At 40.1% G+C, this 16,282-nt stretch overlaps 1 protein-coding gene across 7 annotated transcripts in view; it reads left to right on the top strand.

Annotated features, from left to right (window-relative positions):
* Positions 1-10,993: 10,993 nt before the first annotated feature.
* The window catches only part of nlgn1 (neuroligin 1), a 516,786-nt gene continuing 511,497 nt past the window's right edge, over positions 10,994-16,282 (top strand). For 4 of the 7 annotated variants that reach the window (XM_037698158.1, XM_037698157.1, XM_037698156.1 and 1 more), the window contains exon 1: positions 11,413-11,851. In XM_037698158.1, the coding sequence (XP_037554086.1) occupies positions 11,419-11,851 (433 nt within the window). In that variant the 5' untranslated portion in view covers positions 11,413-11,418. Of the gene's footprint in view, positions 11,852-12,621; positions 12,682-16,282 lie in introns of all 7 variants that reach the window. The other 3 variants (XM_037698155.1, XM_037698160.1, XM_037698154.1) reach the window with 3 other exon arrangements.

Raw genomic sequence — 16,282 nt, 5'->3', positions numbered from 1 at the left:
CCAAACCTGTTCAGCTACAGAACAGTTTTTTTTTTTTTCTTTCTTTTCTCAACTCTTTAGATTAGTCATGTCGTGGCTTAATGAGAATTTCCACAAACATATACTGAACTGAGGTATACCAACATGTCGGAGCATACTGATTAGAGCGTCATGGAATTGATGCTTGTGTTTGTTTAGACTTTCAGTAACGTCACATTTGTAGTACGTCACTCCCGTTCCTCAAGTGTAATTCAGCACCTCAGTAAGCAACAAGATCAAATGAACGAACACTGAACGAAACAAGCACAGCAGACAATAATTTAGTTGTTTCAGTTGAACAACTTCTGAACCGGTCCACACATGCTAATATGCGCAGCATTCATATTTTCTTTCGTCAACACTTACTGTAGTGCTGCATGTGACCTCATGTCTTCTTCTGTGCCTGTGGGCTGCTCCGACGCTGTGAGCTGTTCACACTAGAAAAACAAATCCATGAAGATACACATTAGACAATGCCCTTTACCTTTTGTTACATGGAGCCGTGTGCTTCAACATGTTTGTCTGCTTCTGTGTTTGAGATACAAATATTAGTCTCTGTATTTTCAAATAATCTTATGATACTTAAATCTTGTTTTAATGCCATGTACAGAAGTAATCTGTACAACGTGAATCTCTCACATACGTTACACTGGGAATATGAAGCATCTTAGAAAACAATGAGAAAGCCACAGATACCTGCAGCTTCAGGTACTTGCTTGATCTGACGGCAAACAGACAGGGAATGACAAGCAGCACGGATACACAGACAGCACGGGATCAGAGCAAAACATCTCTTTGGTAGGTGCTGACTAATCCGCACTCCTTACATGAAAAGATAATCCTGAAAATTGTGTTTACAGTGTGTCAAAAGAAGCAGTGCTATCTTTGTGCCACCAAAATACAAAAACTGTTCATTTTAATGGTAAATGACGTGATCAAGCTAAGCATGTGATGTTGGCCTGCTCAGCTGCCTGGAAGTAATCTGTTCATGCTGTTCTCTCTTCATAGCCTTTAGCATTGTGTAAAAAAAAAAAAAAAAGCTCTTGCTTGAATTGTTTCTGAATGTGTTTGCGTACTCTGTTGTGCAGCTGCTCTTTAACCATTTTAGCCGTGTTTTCCATGTGGATGCGCTGATGCTGACGGCTCCACGTTTGTCTGTCGTGCAGTGAAATCACACGCACGGACTGCTCTGTACTGTCCAAATACACACCAAATATTGAATTCGGCATTTTTTTACATTCATTCACACATACTGCATGTGCTCCAGCTGAGACATGTTGAGCGGTTTGAGTGAATTTCCGTTAAGGCTGTTTTGAGGTTCTGACTGGGTGTTTTGATGACATCATGTATTGGTCGATCTGATGGTGTTTCTTTGTCTAACTGGTGTGCTTGAGTATCAGTGTTTAATGTTTCATAGCCAACAGTAAATAAAAAGGTATTGGGAAAGCTATTTATAACAAAGGAGGAAGTAAAAAATACAAAAAAAGTTCAATTTCAAACAAATTAAATTTAGCTTGCCAACATGCCTAACGCAAAATGATGTCTATGAAATGCACAAACTATTAGAAAATGTTTAGATTGCAACAAATTTGATTACATTTCATAAGATTATTTAAAATCTTACATGTTGTACATTATTAGCCATTCAGGACAGTAAATCATCCATCCACTATCTTTTACCCACTTCTTACATTTTGGGTCACGTGGGTCACCGGTGCCCATGTCCAGCAATCACTGTGCAAGGGGCGGGGCACACCCAGGACGGATCACACCCTGGGCAACCCCATCCAACTACCAACCAATCACCTGCTTCTGTACAACATGGAAGTTCCTATCAGGCATTGTAGTGTAGTGAACCTGATCTGACCTCAAATCTGATCAGATGACAGAGACTGTTATTTCATTGATCTGCATCCAGAAATACAGTTTGAGCCATCTGGGGACTTTCTTTCTTGAATTAATCAAGCAGAAAAGACAATTCTCTATGATCATTACTATTTTACAAATGTTTGATAATCAAATTGTGTTAGTTCACTCAATGTTTACAGGTTGAAGAAAACTACTCATTTTTATTTTACATAAACAGTAAGTAATGATTTTTATTCCTCATTCAAAGAAGAAATCAGGTTAATATGCATTTCTTGATTTTCTGTCTTCAATGAGCCAGGTTGTAAGTATGTTAAGGTTCAGGCTTCGGTCAACTAAAATGTTTACCGAGAAGAAATGTCATGTTTAATCTCTACAGAAGATACAGAAGAGTTTGACTCCACGAAGTCTGGTTTTCTGCAATAATCTTTCTGTCTGTTTTTAAACAATCTCATTCTCTGACCTCGAATTTGATAACATCTTACATCACAAACCACACCTCTATTCTGGTCAATCCACGAATCAGAAAGCTCTAAATTGACCCGGAAGTCAACTCATTTAAAATGTGGCAACTTCCCGGTTCTTGTTGGAGAGTGCACAGAGTCTGAAGTCTGAAGCCAGACGCTGAAGATTAATGGAGCTAAAAAGAGTCTGATGCTGCAGAGCTCTGAGAGTTCCACACAGAGTGCTGAAGAGCGATGGAGTTAAAGACGCTGAGAGAGTCTGATGAGATGAAAGGAGTTCAGAGTTCTTGGATGCAAACGCATTCAGGATGATCCAGAGACGTTTTGGGATTATAACTTCTGTTTGAATAACCTCGCACGACTCTCGAAGGATTTCGGCTGCTCTCAACGGAGACGCTGAAAGAGTCAAGGAAGTATCCTATACCGACGCTGATATACCATCAACCAGGTAACGATTCTACTTTGACCAAGCGTACCGTCGCAAGCTGAGATCTGAAGGAGCGTGCACGTTTCTGGTCAAACAGATTAATTCCCTCACACATCTCTCTGCAAGATAAATCTCCATTTCCATCTTAAACTCTGCCTTCTCTTAAAATCAGTACAGATATTTTAGAAATATCTGAAGCAAAGTCCTCAATCACCGCCGTGTGATTGAAGTCCATTATCTGTGAAACTTGTCTGTTATTATTTTCATATTTTGCCAAATTAATGTAAATGTTTGATGTTAAACTTTGATTCTGAAAATAAATGACCGCATTCATTTTGATGGGTCAAAGATAAATAACGTCTCTCGTTACATTTCTGTTAAAATTCAATGCACGACATTTACACAGTCAGAAAGATGAGGAACTCGTGAAAAAGTATGAATATATATCCCTATATGACATACTACAGTAGCGACTAAGATGAATAGGCACATTATCCAATACCTGAGCAAGGAAAAGAAAGGAACTGGAACCAACATCAGGGGAACATAGCAACAACTATTGGCCGGCAGAGCCGTAACTCAAGACTGTAAGACCAGACACACAAACGTGCACTGCCTGGATTGACTTTAGGAAAGCCTTTGACCCATTGCCACACACATAGATAATGGAGTGTTTGAATCTGTACAGCATCAACAGAACACTAAGAGCGTTGATCAAACACACAATGGGAATGTGGAAGACAACTCAAGAGGCCAATTTAAAGCGAATTGAACTAATCAGCACCAAGTGTGGGACTCACCAAGGTGCTGCTCTGTCCCCACTCCTGTTAGGTAATCACTTGCAGGTGTACATCCAATGATATTTTTAAAAGTGTCCATAAATGTCCTGTGGTTAATGACATAATTTGTTAACAATGCAGACAAACGCATGAACACAGACAAAACCACTCTAGTCTCAGTGGTTAGCAGTGATAATAAAAATAGTATCTTTGTATAGACAGAGTAAAATGTTTTAGGCATTGTTACTGTTTGTGCCCTAATTGACCAGTACTTGGTGGGCTCCTTCAGTAGCGCTTGTGCTCATTATGACAAAGGCTATCATGTCATTGCTGGAAAACGCAGCTCTTTCCACAAGCTCATTAACGAAACAACACATAAATCAATAAAAACAGATTTGTTCTCAACACTCAGTCTGCCTCTTTCTTGTTTGCCTGTTATTATTCTGCGAGTGTTGAATCTGTGTTTTACATCTGCGTGTATGATTTTTGAGCACTGTTGTCGATAAACAGTAGTTTGTGTAGAAATATGGTTGTTGAGGGGTGGAGGAGGAGGGATTCTGTCTGACAGTGTGGCTGTTTGGGCAGGGAAGATGAAGAAGATGCCTGTCACCTCATAATTCTTGTTTTGTTGTGTGGTTTGAGAGAAGCCTTGCCTATGGGATTACTTAGTAAAATGGACGAAATTTGAAAAAAAATAAAAAAAAAATAAAATAAATATAAATCAAGTTGTTTGACTTTCATTTGCTATCATCGGGCCAAATACAATTTAATTCAGTCCAGTTACTTTATATCTAGTTTCTAATCCTGTTAAAGTCCATTGATTACATTACAATGTATTCAGTTCAGGGCAGCACGGTGGCGCAGTTAGTAGAGCTGTTTCCTCTCAGCCGGTGGGTTGCCGGATCAAATCCTAGCCACGGGCCTTTCTGGGTGGCGTTTGCATGTTCTCTCCGTGCATGTGTGGGTTTTCTCCGAGTATGCCGGTTTCCTCACAGATCAAAAACATGCATGTTAGACTGATTGGTAACTCTAAATTGTCCCTAGGTGTGAGTGACACAGTGAATGGTTGTTTGTCTCGTTTGTCTCCATTTGTCCCTGTGATGGACTGGAGACCTGTCCAGGGTGTACCCCACCTCTCGCACAGTGACTACTGGATATGGGTACCAGTGACCCCCGTGACCAAAAAAGGAAGAAGCAGATAAATATAAAGGATGGATGGATATTCAGTTCATTATGAAATGTCAGTTACTAAAAGTTGTCTTTCGAAAGAAAGCCAGCAGTTTGGGTTGTATCTTCACTTTTAAAGAATATGCCTTCCTGTGCAGGAAGTTGGTGACAGTAGAAAGAAATGAGTTCCTTTTAAGTGGAAGAAACGCTCCAGTAGACTCAGAATCTGAATAAAGAGGAGCAGCCATCTTCCTCAGCTGCCCGGCATTTAGGAAAACAGGAAAGAGACAGAAGAATGGGTTCAGGTGAACCTTTTCTGATCCAGGTCTAGTTTTTATGATCCACATGTAGTTTCTATGTGAAGAAAAATTAAGAAATGCAGAAGTTAATATTATAAATAATTACAACTACAAAGCTTAGATTAGATTATATACAACTTTATTGATCCCTTGGGAAGATTCCTTCATGGAAATCATAAAAATTATGAAAAGTAAAGTAAAGACAGCAGCAGAGAGAGGAGATATGGTCAGTTTGTCCTCCAGCAGTCTGAGTCTACAGCTGCAGAACTAAGGGAGAGCGCAAGAAACCCAAGTCAACCCTAACCATAAGATTTATCAGAAATAATGTCTTCAGTCTAGTCTTAAAATATAAAAGCTGTCTTAGAAGCACCTTACACCTTAGAAGTCAATCCAATTCATCTCAAGTCACCGTCTTCATCTTATACCGCTTCTGTTTAGTCGGGTTATGAAGGCAACTGGTTCAGGAGAAATACCCAGACATCCTCTCCTTAGGGAGACTCTTCAGTGCCTCCTGGGGGATCCCAAGTTGTTCCCAGGCCAGAGAGGACACATAAGTCTCTCTTGTGAGTTTTGGGTCTGCACTGATATCTCTTCCCAGTGGGACATTCTTAAACCCCTCTTAAGGGAGGCTTCCAGGATGTATCCTAATCAGATACCTTCTTAGCTAACCCCTTTTGATGCAGAGGAGCATCAGCTCCAAGCTCCCTCTGGATGATGGAGCTCCTCACCCAATCTCTAAGGCTGAGCCTGGACACCCCATAAAGAAGCTAATTTCAGCTGCTTGGATCCAGGATCTGGATTTTGTTTCAGTCGTGATCCAAAGCTCATGACCACAGGTGAGGGTTGGAACATACAGACCAGTAAATACAGACCTTTGCCTTTTGACTCACCTCTTTCTTCACCACAACTGACCAAAGCAGCGCCCTCGTGACTGAGGACGAAGCTCGGATCCGTTCAATCCAACTCAAGTTAGCTAATACAGCTAGTTGACATTAACCAACACTAAAATGGCTCTAAATCAGTCAATTTTACAAATGCAGAGTTGAGATTGAATATGGTTGTAGAAGAGTCATTCACAACAAATACTCTGAACATCACAGCTCTCAACGGCTACAACGCCTTCATTTGTCACCGTAAGATGATCTTTGATCAACACTCTGGAATTATAGGTGGTGGGTGATATGCATGTTTTCTAAGAAAATTTAAACCTTATTTACCTGGTGTTTGTGTGATTGAAATCAATACTGTTGGATCACAATAGACATGCTCATGTCCCTCTCAGCCACCTGGTGGTTGTAATGTGCCTTTGTTAATGTGAGTGAATACACAGGTTTCCTTTGTTGACATGATCCAAAGAGACCCTTCTCTTAAGTTTTTTAAACTAAAAGGGGGTTCTTTTGCAGTTCTTGTCTCTGAACACAGAAGAAAACTGCTGACTTTTTAAAGCAGCTAAGAAGGAATTTCATCCTCTGGCATCAACATAGCAGTCTAACTAATAATATGCTATAAATATAGATTATATGGAGCTCTCACAGGCAATGAAAAGGCTGAATGAAATGCTGTGTAAGTTCATAATTTAATCATTGTTATCAGCTTTAAAAATGACTAAAACCGGAGACATTTTGTCAGCTGTAAAGCCACAACAAATCATAACTGTGTTTTTTCAGACTTGTTTTGACAATACAGAAACAAAGATGCAGACTTTACAGATAATGTGTTTTGTATGCATGTTTTGTCCGTGTGTATCGGAGGGGGCGATGATTGAAAAGCAGCCCTGAGACAAGAGGCCGAGCTCAGGAAATTAAATGACTTGTCGCTGCAGCACCCTTGTGTGTGTGTGTGTCTGAGGTTGTGTGTCAGCAAGTGGGGGAAATTTTATTGCTATTGATCTAAAACAAACCAATCCTTTTCTCCGACCTTTGGAGGAAAAACTGGCAGCTTCTTCACCGATTTTAACATTGCGTGTGTGTAAAATGTCCACTGATAGACTCAAGAGACTGGAACTCATGAAAAGGTCTGTAAAGACAAAGGCAATTTGTTGAAAAGGAGAATCACATGGATTGTTGGAAAAAGGAGATGGGAGAACAATTTTGTTTAATTTATTATCTTATGCCATACATTGGACTGATCAACTGTCCTGTGCAATGATCAACATTCACTTTGTAATAGCAACAATATTTCCCTACAGTTATTTTTTGTTATTTGTATTGTTAAAGTTATTTTGGGGGGGTGGTGTGAGTTGGGGCAGGGCAGCTGACCTGGGACCTGAAAGCCCCAGGTTCGATCCCCATTCATTCCCATATGTCGTGGTGTCTCTGAGCAAGACACCAATCCCTAATTGCTCCCTGGGCGCTTGCATAGCTGCCCACTGCTCCACCTGGGTGTATCCCAGGTGTGATGAGTTAAATGCAGAGAACTAATTTTGCCATTGTATGGGAACATACAATGATGACAACACATAGCACTTTATTGTTATTTATTTATTTTATTCTCATTTAGTTGGAATAGACCTTCAACACCAAAGCATTTATTAACCTTTATTTAACCAGGCAAATCCCATTGAGATCACAGATATCTTTCGCAAGGGAGGTCTGGGACTGAAGGCAGCCTAACATGCATGTTTTTGGTCTGTGGGAAGAAACCGGAGTACCCGGAGGAAACCCATGCAAGCACAGGAAGAACATACAAACGCCACACAGAAAGACCCCAGGTCCAACCGGGGGATTGGACCCAGGACCTTCTTGCTGTGAGGCAACAGTGCTAACCACTGAGCACTCGTGCTGTCAATAACATAATAGGTACTAGCTTAAAAAAAGCTGAAAAGAAATGCTTTTGTTGTTTAAATGAAATACCGTTGGACTGTCTCCCTTTCCCATTTTTATCTCTTTATTGATAAAATATATTTGTTTTGTGGTTATTTTGATACTTTTGGAAAATCTATACAGCTTAAAAAAATTCAAAATATACAGATGCACAGGATAACATCTGCACAAATCATCCATCCATCCATTATCTTTAACCTGCTTCTTCCATTTTGGGTCACGGGGGTCGCCGGTGCCCATGTCCGACAATCACAGTGCGAGGGGCGGGGTACACCCTGGACGGGTCGCAAGTCCATCACAGGGACACATAGAGACAAACAACCATTCACACTCACACCTAGGGACAATTTAGAGTTACCAGTCAGTCTAACATGCATGTTTTTTTGGTCTGTGGGAGGAAACTTGAGTACCCGGAGGAAACCCATGCATGCACGGAGAGAACATGCAAACTCCACCCAGAAAGGCCTCCGGACCGGGATTTGAACCAAGGACCTGCTCATTGAGAGGCAGCAGCTCTACCAGTTGCGCCACCATGCTGCCTGTACAAATCAATTCAATTCAATTTAGTTAATTCATATATTGCCAAGACACCTGAACAGAAACAGTCACATAAATTATAAATGCCAATAAGTGAAGTTATCTACCGGTACTTACATTTTATATTGTGAGCAATAAATAATGCAGCCTGCCTCATGCCTATTTGAAGTTACTTGGTACTTACCTACTACATACCTGATACTTGCATGGTACATACCTGGTTTATAGTGATTGTACATGGTAATTACTGTGTATGTACCAGGTATGTATTGGCACATATGTGGTAATTACTGGCTACATACATGGTATTTAACTGGCACATACTTGGTCCAGGTATGGTCATGATAAAAAAAAACCAGCTACTAACAGTACTAATGGTCTATGTATCCTATAAGTACCAGCTACATACCAGGCTGTTTAATATATATTTGACAGCTAAGTTGGGTATAAAAAATTCAGTATTTTCTCAGTGCTTTACTGTATATTCACATTTATACTGAGTGGTCTGTAAGATTTTAGCATTTCTGCTGCTAACATGAAAACAAATCTTGTCAAATGCTGCCCTTGTCTTGCATGGTTGTCATTTTTTGATGATTACTTACATATCTCCCCTGTGTGCTGTTAGTGTAAAAAACAATAAATGCATAGCCTCAGCAATGCACCAATAACGGGGCACAATTAGTATCTGTAAATAGTCCAGAATGCTTTGTCAGAGCTGAGTGTGTACTCTTGCAGCAACAGAGTACAACATGTGTGTATTTTATAGATTAAATGGCCTTTGAACAAATATCAGATGTGATGAAAATGGGTGGCTTGTTGTATTGCTAAGTGGGGCTTCACAGCATTTAGCTGTGGTGATGTAAACGGAAGCTTAAGTCAACTAGAGAAATAGCATTTTCTGAGATAATGTAATATTAATGTTCAGGTGTGAAAGTTTTTTTAAAATTTACTGGAGTCGGAAACTGAGCTGACAGCTAAATGTTTTTAAACATTAGGTAAAACTATGAAAACATTAGCTAAAAGTGGTAAAACCTTAGGTAAAATTCAAAAATAGTATAATTATATGTAACAGTGATGAATTGATGTCAAAAAGCTGAAAAGTAGAGAAACACTGTCAAAACCGTAAAATACAATCAGTGAAATGCTAGTGAAAAGTACCAGAATGTAAGCTAAATGTAGGAAATGGCTAACTAAAACCGTCATTAGCATTATTAGAACAAGCATTAGGACTAGTAGTCAAGTCAAGTCAACTTTATTTATAGAGCACATTTAAAACAGAAACAGTTATCAAAGTGCTTAACAACAACAACAATGGGAGTAAAATTAATTAAAAAATACCATACTCTAATGATAATACTGAATAATTAATAAAAGCATTCAAAACATAGGAACACAGAACAACAACAACAACAAAAAAACACTAAATCAACTCACACTGTGTGAAATGCCTGCGAGAACAGATGTGTTTTTAGTAGAGATTTGAAGTGAGGAAGGGAGGTGGCCTGCCTGATGTTGGGGGGCAGGTTGTTCCAGAGTTTGGGGCCCATGACTGACGATGCCCGATCCCCTCTGAGCTTCAGTCTTGTTTTAGGAACAGCCAAAAGCAGCTGATCGGATGATCTCAGGGCCCAAGAGGGAACGTATGGTTCCAGTAGCTCGGAGAGATAAAGGGGTGCAAGGCCATTTAATAGTATTAGTAGTAGCAACAATTGTATTAGCAATGACTGTATGTATTAGCAGAAGTATGCTAAAGTAGATTTCAAAGACAATATTTTTGTAAGAGTTGAAGAGACAGTGCATTTTAATATTATTCTATATGACATTTCTTGTAAATGAAGTGAAATATTTTGGAAAGGATAAATGTTACAAAGAAACAAATTTATAGCATCCATTTCTCAAAGGAGCTGAACATTCAATAACTGGAGGGTTAAAATAGCACAAAGTTCATGAAGTAGTCAAAAGACAAAACATGTGCAACCCTGAATCCTGCTGAATTATACTGTAGCTCTTTGCTGGGATCCTCGAGCCATTCTTAAGCAGCTTTAAGGCATGGTGAGGTGTGTGGAGGTTTTGACCATAAAGATCTGCATATCTGAGTAACATCCAGAAGAATTAAAGGACCCACACTATTTCCCGGCAGAGCAGTCATTAAACCTGTCAGTGGTTTAATGTTGCTGTTGATTTATGCCACGTTCAAACGCTGGACAAACCATGCATACTGAGGGACCCCTTGTGTGGAAATATTGCCAACTGTCACGTGTTGTAAATATATATTCTCATTTATTTGATAGATGTCTGCGCATTTTGTTACAAAACAAATTTAAAGGTAATGGTTTATTTTTTTTAGTGTTCAATAAAAGGCGTTGGGGAAAAAAAAAGCTGAAATAAAAGGCACTGAACTGGAAATGTTGCTGACTTCTGTTTTTTTCTTCTTTCTGTGTTGCAGAGGACAGTCTGTGGAACTTCAGTCTACAAAATTCATCTATAAACATCCCACTCCCTGCATCCCTACTTCTGTTTCGGTGTGCTCACATCACAAAGACGGGAACCCTCCTCTCTGACTAGGTCTTCTACATTTTGTGCAATGATGCTTGAAGACAAAAAGGTTCATCTTTCCTACAGAGGATGTTGACAGCATCCTTTTTGGGAGTATTTTGCATATTGTGAGGAATATTCGTCGGACGTCTTTTCACTGGATCGAAGGAAAATTAATGTCTGCTTCTTTCCCCTGGGTGGTATGGACTGACTAGCTTTTAAAAAGTCTCATTAAGACTCACAACCATCGTCTGCTCTGGAGTTACCCACTCTCTTATGCCTGTATGTCTCTGTGGTTTTGTGATTGAAGCTACAGGACACAAGTCAGACATAGAGAAATATATATTTTTAAAAACTATCAAAGACAAAAGAGGACACAGCAAACAAGTAGCAGCAGCCATGTCTCAGTGGAGGCACCATTCAACAATTTGGTCCGGGCTCATCCCAACCACCAAAAACAAGAGCAGAAAGATCGGATCGGAGCAATTTGGAGGTTCATTTGATATGGGCTGGTGGATGTCCACACTAATATGGATGGGAATCCTGCTTCTACAGGCCTGTCCGTCTGCTGTTGTGGCTCAAAAACTAGATGAGAATGATCCGGTGGTTACCACTGTCAACGGCAAGGTGCGTGGCATCAAGAAGGAGCTCAACAATGAGATCCTCGGCCCGGTCATCCAGTTTCTTGGCGTCCCGTATGCCGCACCGCCTACTGGTGAGCGCCGCTTTCAACCTCCCGAGCCACCAGTGCCATGGTCAGACATCCGCAACGCCACGCACTTTGCCCCCGTGTGTCCTCAGAGCATTGTGGAGGGACGCCTGCCGGATGTAATGCTGCCAGTGTGGTTTACCAATAGCATCGATGTGGTCTCCACTTATGTTCAGGACCAAAGTGAGGACTGTCTTTTTCTCAACATCTACGTTCCAACTGAGGATGGTGAGTTAGCCTGCAGGCCCAGGATAGGATGGTTGTGGGTAGAGTTGTGAGCTGGATGGATGAAATTAAACCCACAACCGTTTGCTACAGTTAATCTGTCTTGTTTGGGAGTGATGTGATCAGTGTGAGTGTACTTCTCTGTCTCTGTCCGCCAGTAGAGAGAAAGCATGACCTTGTGCATGTTTAATGTGCATGACAATGTTTACACAAGCTGAGTGTGTGGAAGTGATTTATGAAAGAGAAAGCAATGTACACACGTGTTTACGCACCTTTAATATCCATCCACAGCTGCTCCTGTCTTTTCACTCCAACTTCCATCCCGTTTGACCTTTATACTCTTCTTATTGCTCCTCAAACCGATTGTCCTCCCATTTCCTGCTCTTCTTTCTCCTCACTGCCATAGTTACCCCTGCTGCCACCCCCTTCCCCTTCTTCTCATGTCTGTTTCTCATCATAACGTATTGTGCTCTGCCACAAAGGCCACAGTTCATTAAACAAGACAGTCGTTGTCATGATCATCACCGATTGATTTGGCTGACTGAACGAGTGGCTGGCTGACTGATAGACTGAATACTGCTCTGATTGAGCTGCTGTGATTCATTCTTCCCCCTCTCCATTTTTGTTTCTCCTCTCCTTCCTCTCTAAGTCTCTTTCAGTCAATCAGCTTTGTGTATGAGACGTGTGTCAGTGTGTGCATGCGTACCAGCTCCTGTGTGCACTGCGCGTCCAGGGGCTCCATGTTATTCTTTAGTTTTCTATTCATTTTACAGTCAAAAGAATATCCAAGGAATGTGCCAGGAAACCGGGCAAGAAAATATGTAAACAAGGAGGTATGTATAACCTGAACTATACCGTAGAAAGATGAAGGACATCTGTAGCTCTACAGACAACTGTATGGTATGAGGCTGTAGAGAAAAGAGTGAGTTTGAGGTCTACAAATTCACTCAAGTCTTTGGCTGGTTTTTAGACTGCCAGAGTCCCTTCAGTATGCATAGAAGCTAAATTTATGAGTTGCTGAGTAGGGGTGTAACGAGATCTTGTGCCACGAGTTCGTGCAAGATTAAAGTCGGGAGAGTTTTGTTGAGCTCAACAAGTTGCAGTCAGCATGCTCATGTCTGGTGAAAGCAGCACTGAAGATCTCCAGCACTTTAAATTGTTGTGTGACAGCAGTTCAGGCAGGACCACACTGTCCCAACACTCATCCTCTGCAGCTGCATGTGACAGGAAGAGTCTGTCATGTATTTATTTTAAACAGAGCAGACTCTGAGCTGAGCTCAGAATGTAATTTTTTGACTTTGAAGCTGATAAAATAAAGATGAACTTGGCTTTGAGTTGAGACAATGACAGTGAAGCTGACGGAACGGTTCACCGAGAGCCCCCCCCCCTCCTCCATGCAAACGGTTCATCAGATTGAACAAAATTTCTATTAATGACAAAAATAATAAAGAAATTGGACTTGTAGGTCAAGTCAGTTCTGAGAGTTTCAACAATTCAAATTTTATTAGACAAATGTTTTTCCAGCAAAAATCATAGCTGCAGAGCGTCTGCCTCAATTAATTTTAGTCATTATATATATCTTTGTGTGTTTTCTTCTGTAATTATAAGATGAATGATTTGTAGCTGTTTGGATTGTCACGGGATAGTTTTTTATAAGCTGTTGGATGGTCTTTTGTGAAAGTTTTCATTAGGAATGGATACAAAGACAATATAAAGGACAATAAATGAGAAAAGTCATTTAAAAAGTAAACTCTTTATTCTGACAAAATTATTTCATGCAAAATTAATTTTCATATTTCTGTATGATTTTTTTAACTACACATGCACACACACACACACACACACATATATATATATATATATAAATTATGAAGTTTTAAATTTCTCTTTCCTCAGCAGAGTGAGTTGGACATTGTTGAGTTAATAAGAACGCGGGCAGGAAAAAGGTCATTCAGAAGAGTTTGTGACAAAAGCTTTTTTCTTAAAAAATGCTGTTAAAGTCTCGCCTGGTGCGGCAAATGTCTCGTTACCCCCTACCGCTGAGTCAAGATTTTAGAAACTAATGATCTGAAGCCCTTCAAAGGGTGTAATTGAAGAAGCCTTCGATGTGTTGCCTCTAAAACCCTGAATTGTACATGTGATTTGTAGACCTTGTGATGGTGGAATGATTTCCAGGTGGGCTGCACCCTGTGGCCTCCATGTGCTCCGCGAGAGTGTGCGAGATCTGATTGGCTGGTAGATCTGAGGTCAGAAGGTGTGTGGTAATGATGTTTGATGTGTGGTGAGACACTGTCCCAAACACACACCTACACCCACCCACACACACACGATGATGTAGCTGTGTGCAGTGTTAAATAAGATGAGCTTAGGCTGGACCTTGACTGTGTAATCTCCATTAAAAGAAAGCAGAGCAGTGTTCAGGTTGGCTCGGGCCACTGTATCAAGCGCTGTTTCATCAAGATAATGCTCCGTGCTTCCTCTCCGTCTCTCTGCCTTTGTCTCTCAGCCAGCCCCTCTCCCTGGATGGGTGCGCATGTTGCAAGTGTGTGAGAGGGAGAGATGCTGACAGTGCCCTTGATAAGGTCTGAGTGTTAATGTCATTGTCTTGGCAGCAGCTCATATTATCACTTATTGTATAGTCCTTTGCTTCTTATTACACAAATATATCCTAAACTCTGCTCTTCCTCTTGTTTCTTAACATCAATCCTGCTACCCTCTATTCTAAAGACGGGGTAAAGAAACTGACGTAAATGAAAGATTATTTAGGCTTACACCGCATATTAGTCACACAACACAGACATCAGCATTTTGAAACCAGTCAGTCTCCTGTGGACTTTCTTCACTTTATGATGACAAAGAGAGATTAGCTTTCTCAGAGACGTGTTTCTTTTGCAGAAAAAAGCAAGATGGCAGCTCGAAAGCTGTCATTAGATTTTTCTTGGCTGGAATTGTCCACCCTCTACAGATAAAAGAGTTGTTTTGATATGACAAAGACTGAAGGTCAGATTTGCTCACAGGCATCTCGCATAATATTCAGGCTGAGCTCCGAGGTTCGACCTGGGCACGTTTAAAGTGTAGCCAAGATGATTTGATGGAGGCTTGTTAAATAGATTGTAATGTTTAATGGATTATTTTAGTGAAATATGATATTTATGACATTGTTGACATATGTAATAGATGTAAACTATTGTTTTTGTATCATATTCCTGTTTATTATTAGCTCATCTCTTAAAAAAAAACTGTTTAAACAACAGCAAAAAAAAAAAGGTTTAAACTGGACTTTTATATTTAATGTGAAGTTTTTGAAGGACTAAAGGCCAAACTAATCACGTGAAAAGTTAAAAACTTGTAAAATGAAGTATTTATCCTTGAAGTATTTATCCAGTATCTTCCAGTGTTTTCATGCCAGAGTGTTGGACTGAAATCATCTTACGATGAGAAATGATAGTTTAGTTAAACTCTGAAAATATCATCTTGGAAAGTTTCATATGAATGTTCTTTCAGAGTAAGATATATTAATGACTCACCTGCAACCACACCACATTTTAGCTTGTTGGCTGCAAAATTGACTTACTTTTAAGCATTTTTGTGTTGAATATTTGCATGTAGAATAAGCAGCCATTTTGAATTGGGTTGACCCCAAAATTATCTAGTTGTGGATTTACGTCCAGTGATTATTTTCTGAAAATTTTATTAAATTGCACGTTTTGGTTTATGAGCTATTTTGTTGAGACAGATGAACTCACACAGACAGAGGAAACCGTTAACATGGTTTTTCCTCAATCTGGTAGTACTGGAGCCGACTGACATTCTTCAAGCTCCAGTAGATCATGCAAGGTCAGAAGATAATTTTGCATCCGTAATTCTGAAAACAGAATGTTGTGTAAGATGTAAAAAAAATGGGAAAAAAATGAATGCAATGATTCACTCATGAACTTATAAAACCCAATTGTATTCATAATCAAACCACAAAAACAACATAACAATGGTTAAAATAGGACATTGTACCAAGAATAATGTCACGTCTGATGTCAACATGTCTCTAAAGTTTGGCCAGGTCCACGTTACTCTGTGAAACACCTGCTCTTCTTTAAACAACTGTCTAGACCAGTTGTTGAAGGTTTTACAGGACTTGAGGAGACCAGTTGTTGAAGGTTTTACAGGACTTGAGGAGACCAGTTGATGAAGGTTTTACAGGACTTGAGGAGGCCAGTTGTTGAAGGTTTTACAAGACTTTAGGAGATCAGTTGATGAAGGTTTAAGAGGACCTGAGGAGACCAGCTGTTGAAGCTTTTAGAGGACTTGAGGAAACCAGTTGTTGAAGGTTTTACAAGAATTTAGGAGACCAGTTGTTGAAGGTTTTAGAGGACCTGAGGAGACCAGTTGTTGAAGGTTTTAGAGGACCTGAGGAGACCAGTTGTTGAAGGTTTTACA

This window comes from Nematolebias whitei, chromosome 3 (genome assembly GCF_014905685.2).
Source record: "Nematolebias whitei isolate Nwh7 chromosome 3, NemWhi1, whole genome shotgun sequence".
NCBI lineage: Eukaryota > Metazoa > Chordata > Actinopteri > Cyprinodontiformes > Rivulidae > Nematolebias > Nematolebias whitei.
The sequence above is the reverse complement of the archived record's forward strand: the minus strand, read 5'-3'. Positions and strand labels throughout refer to the sequence as shown.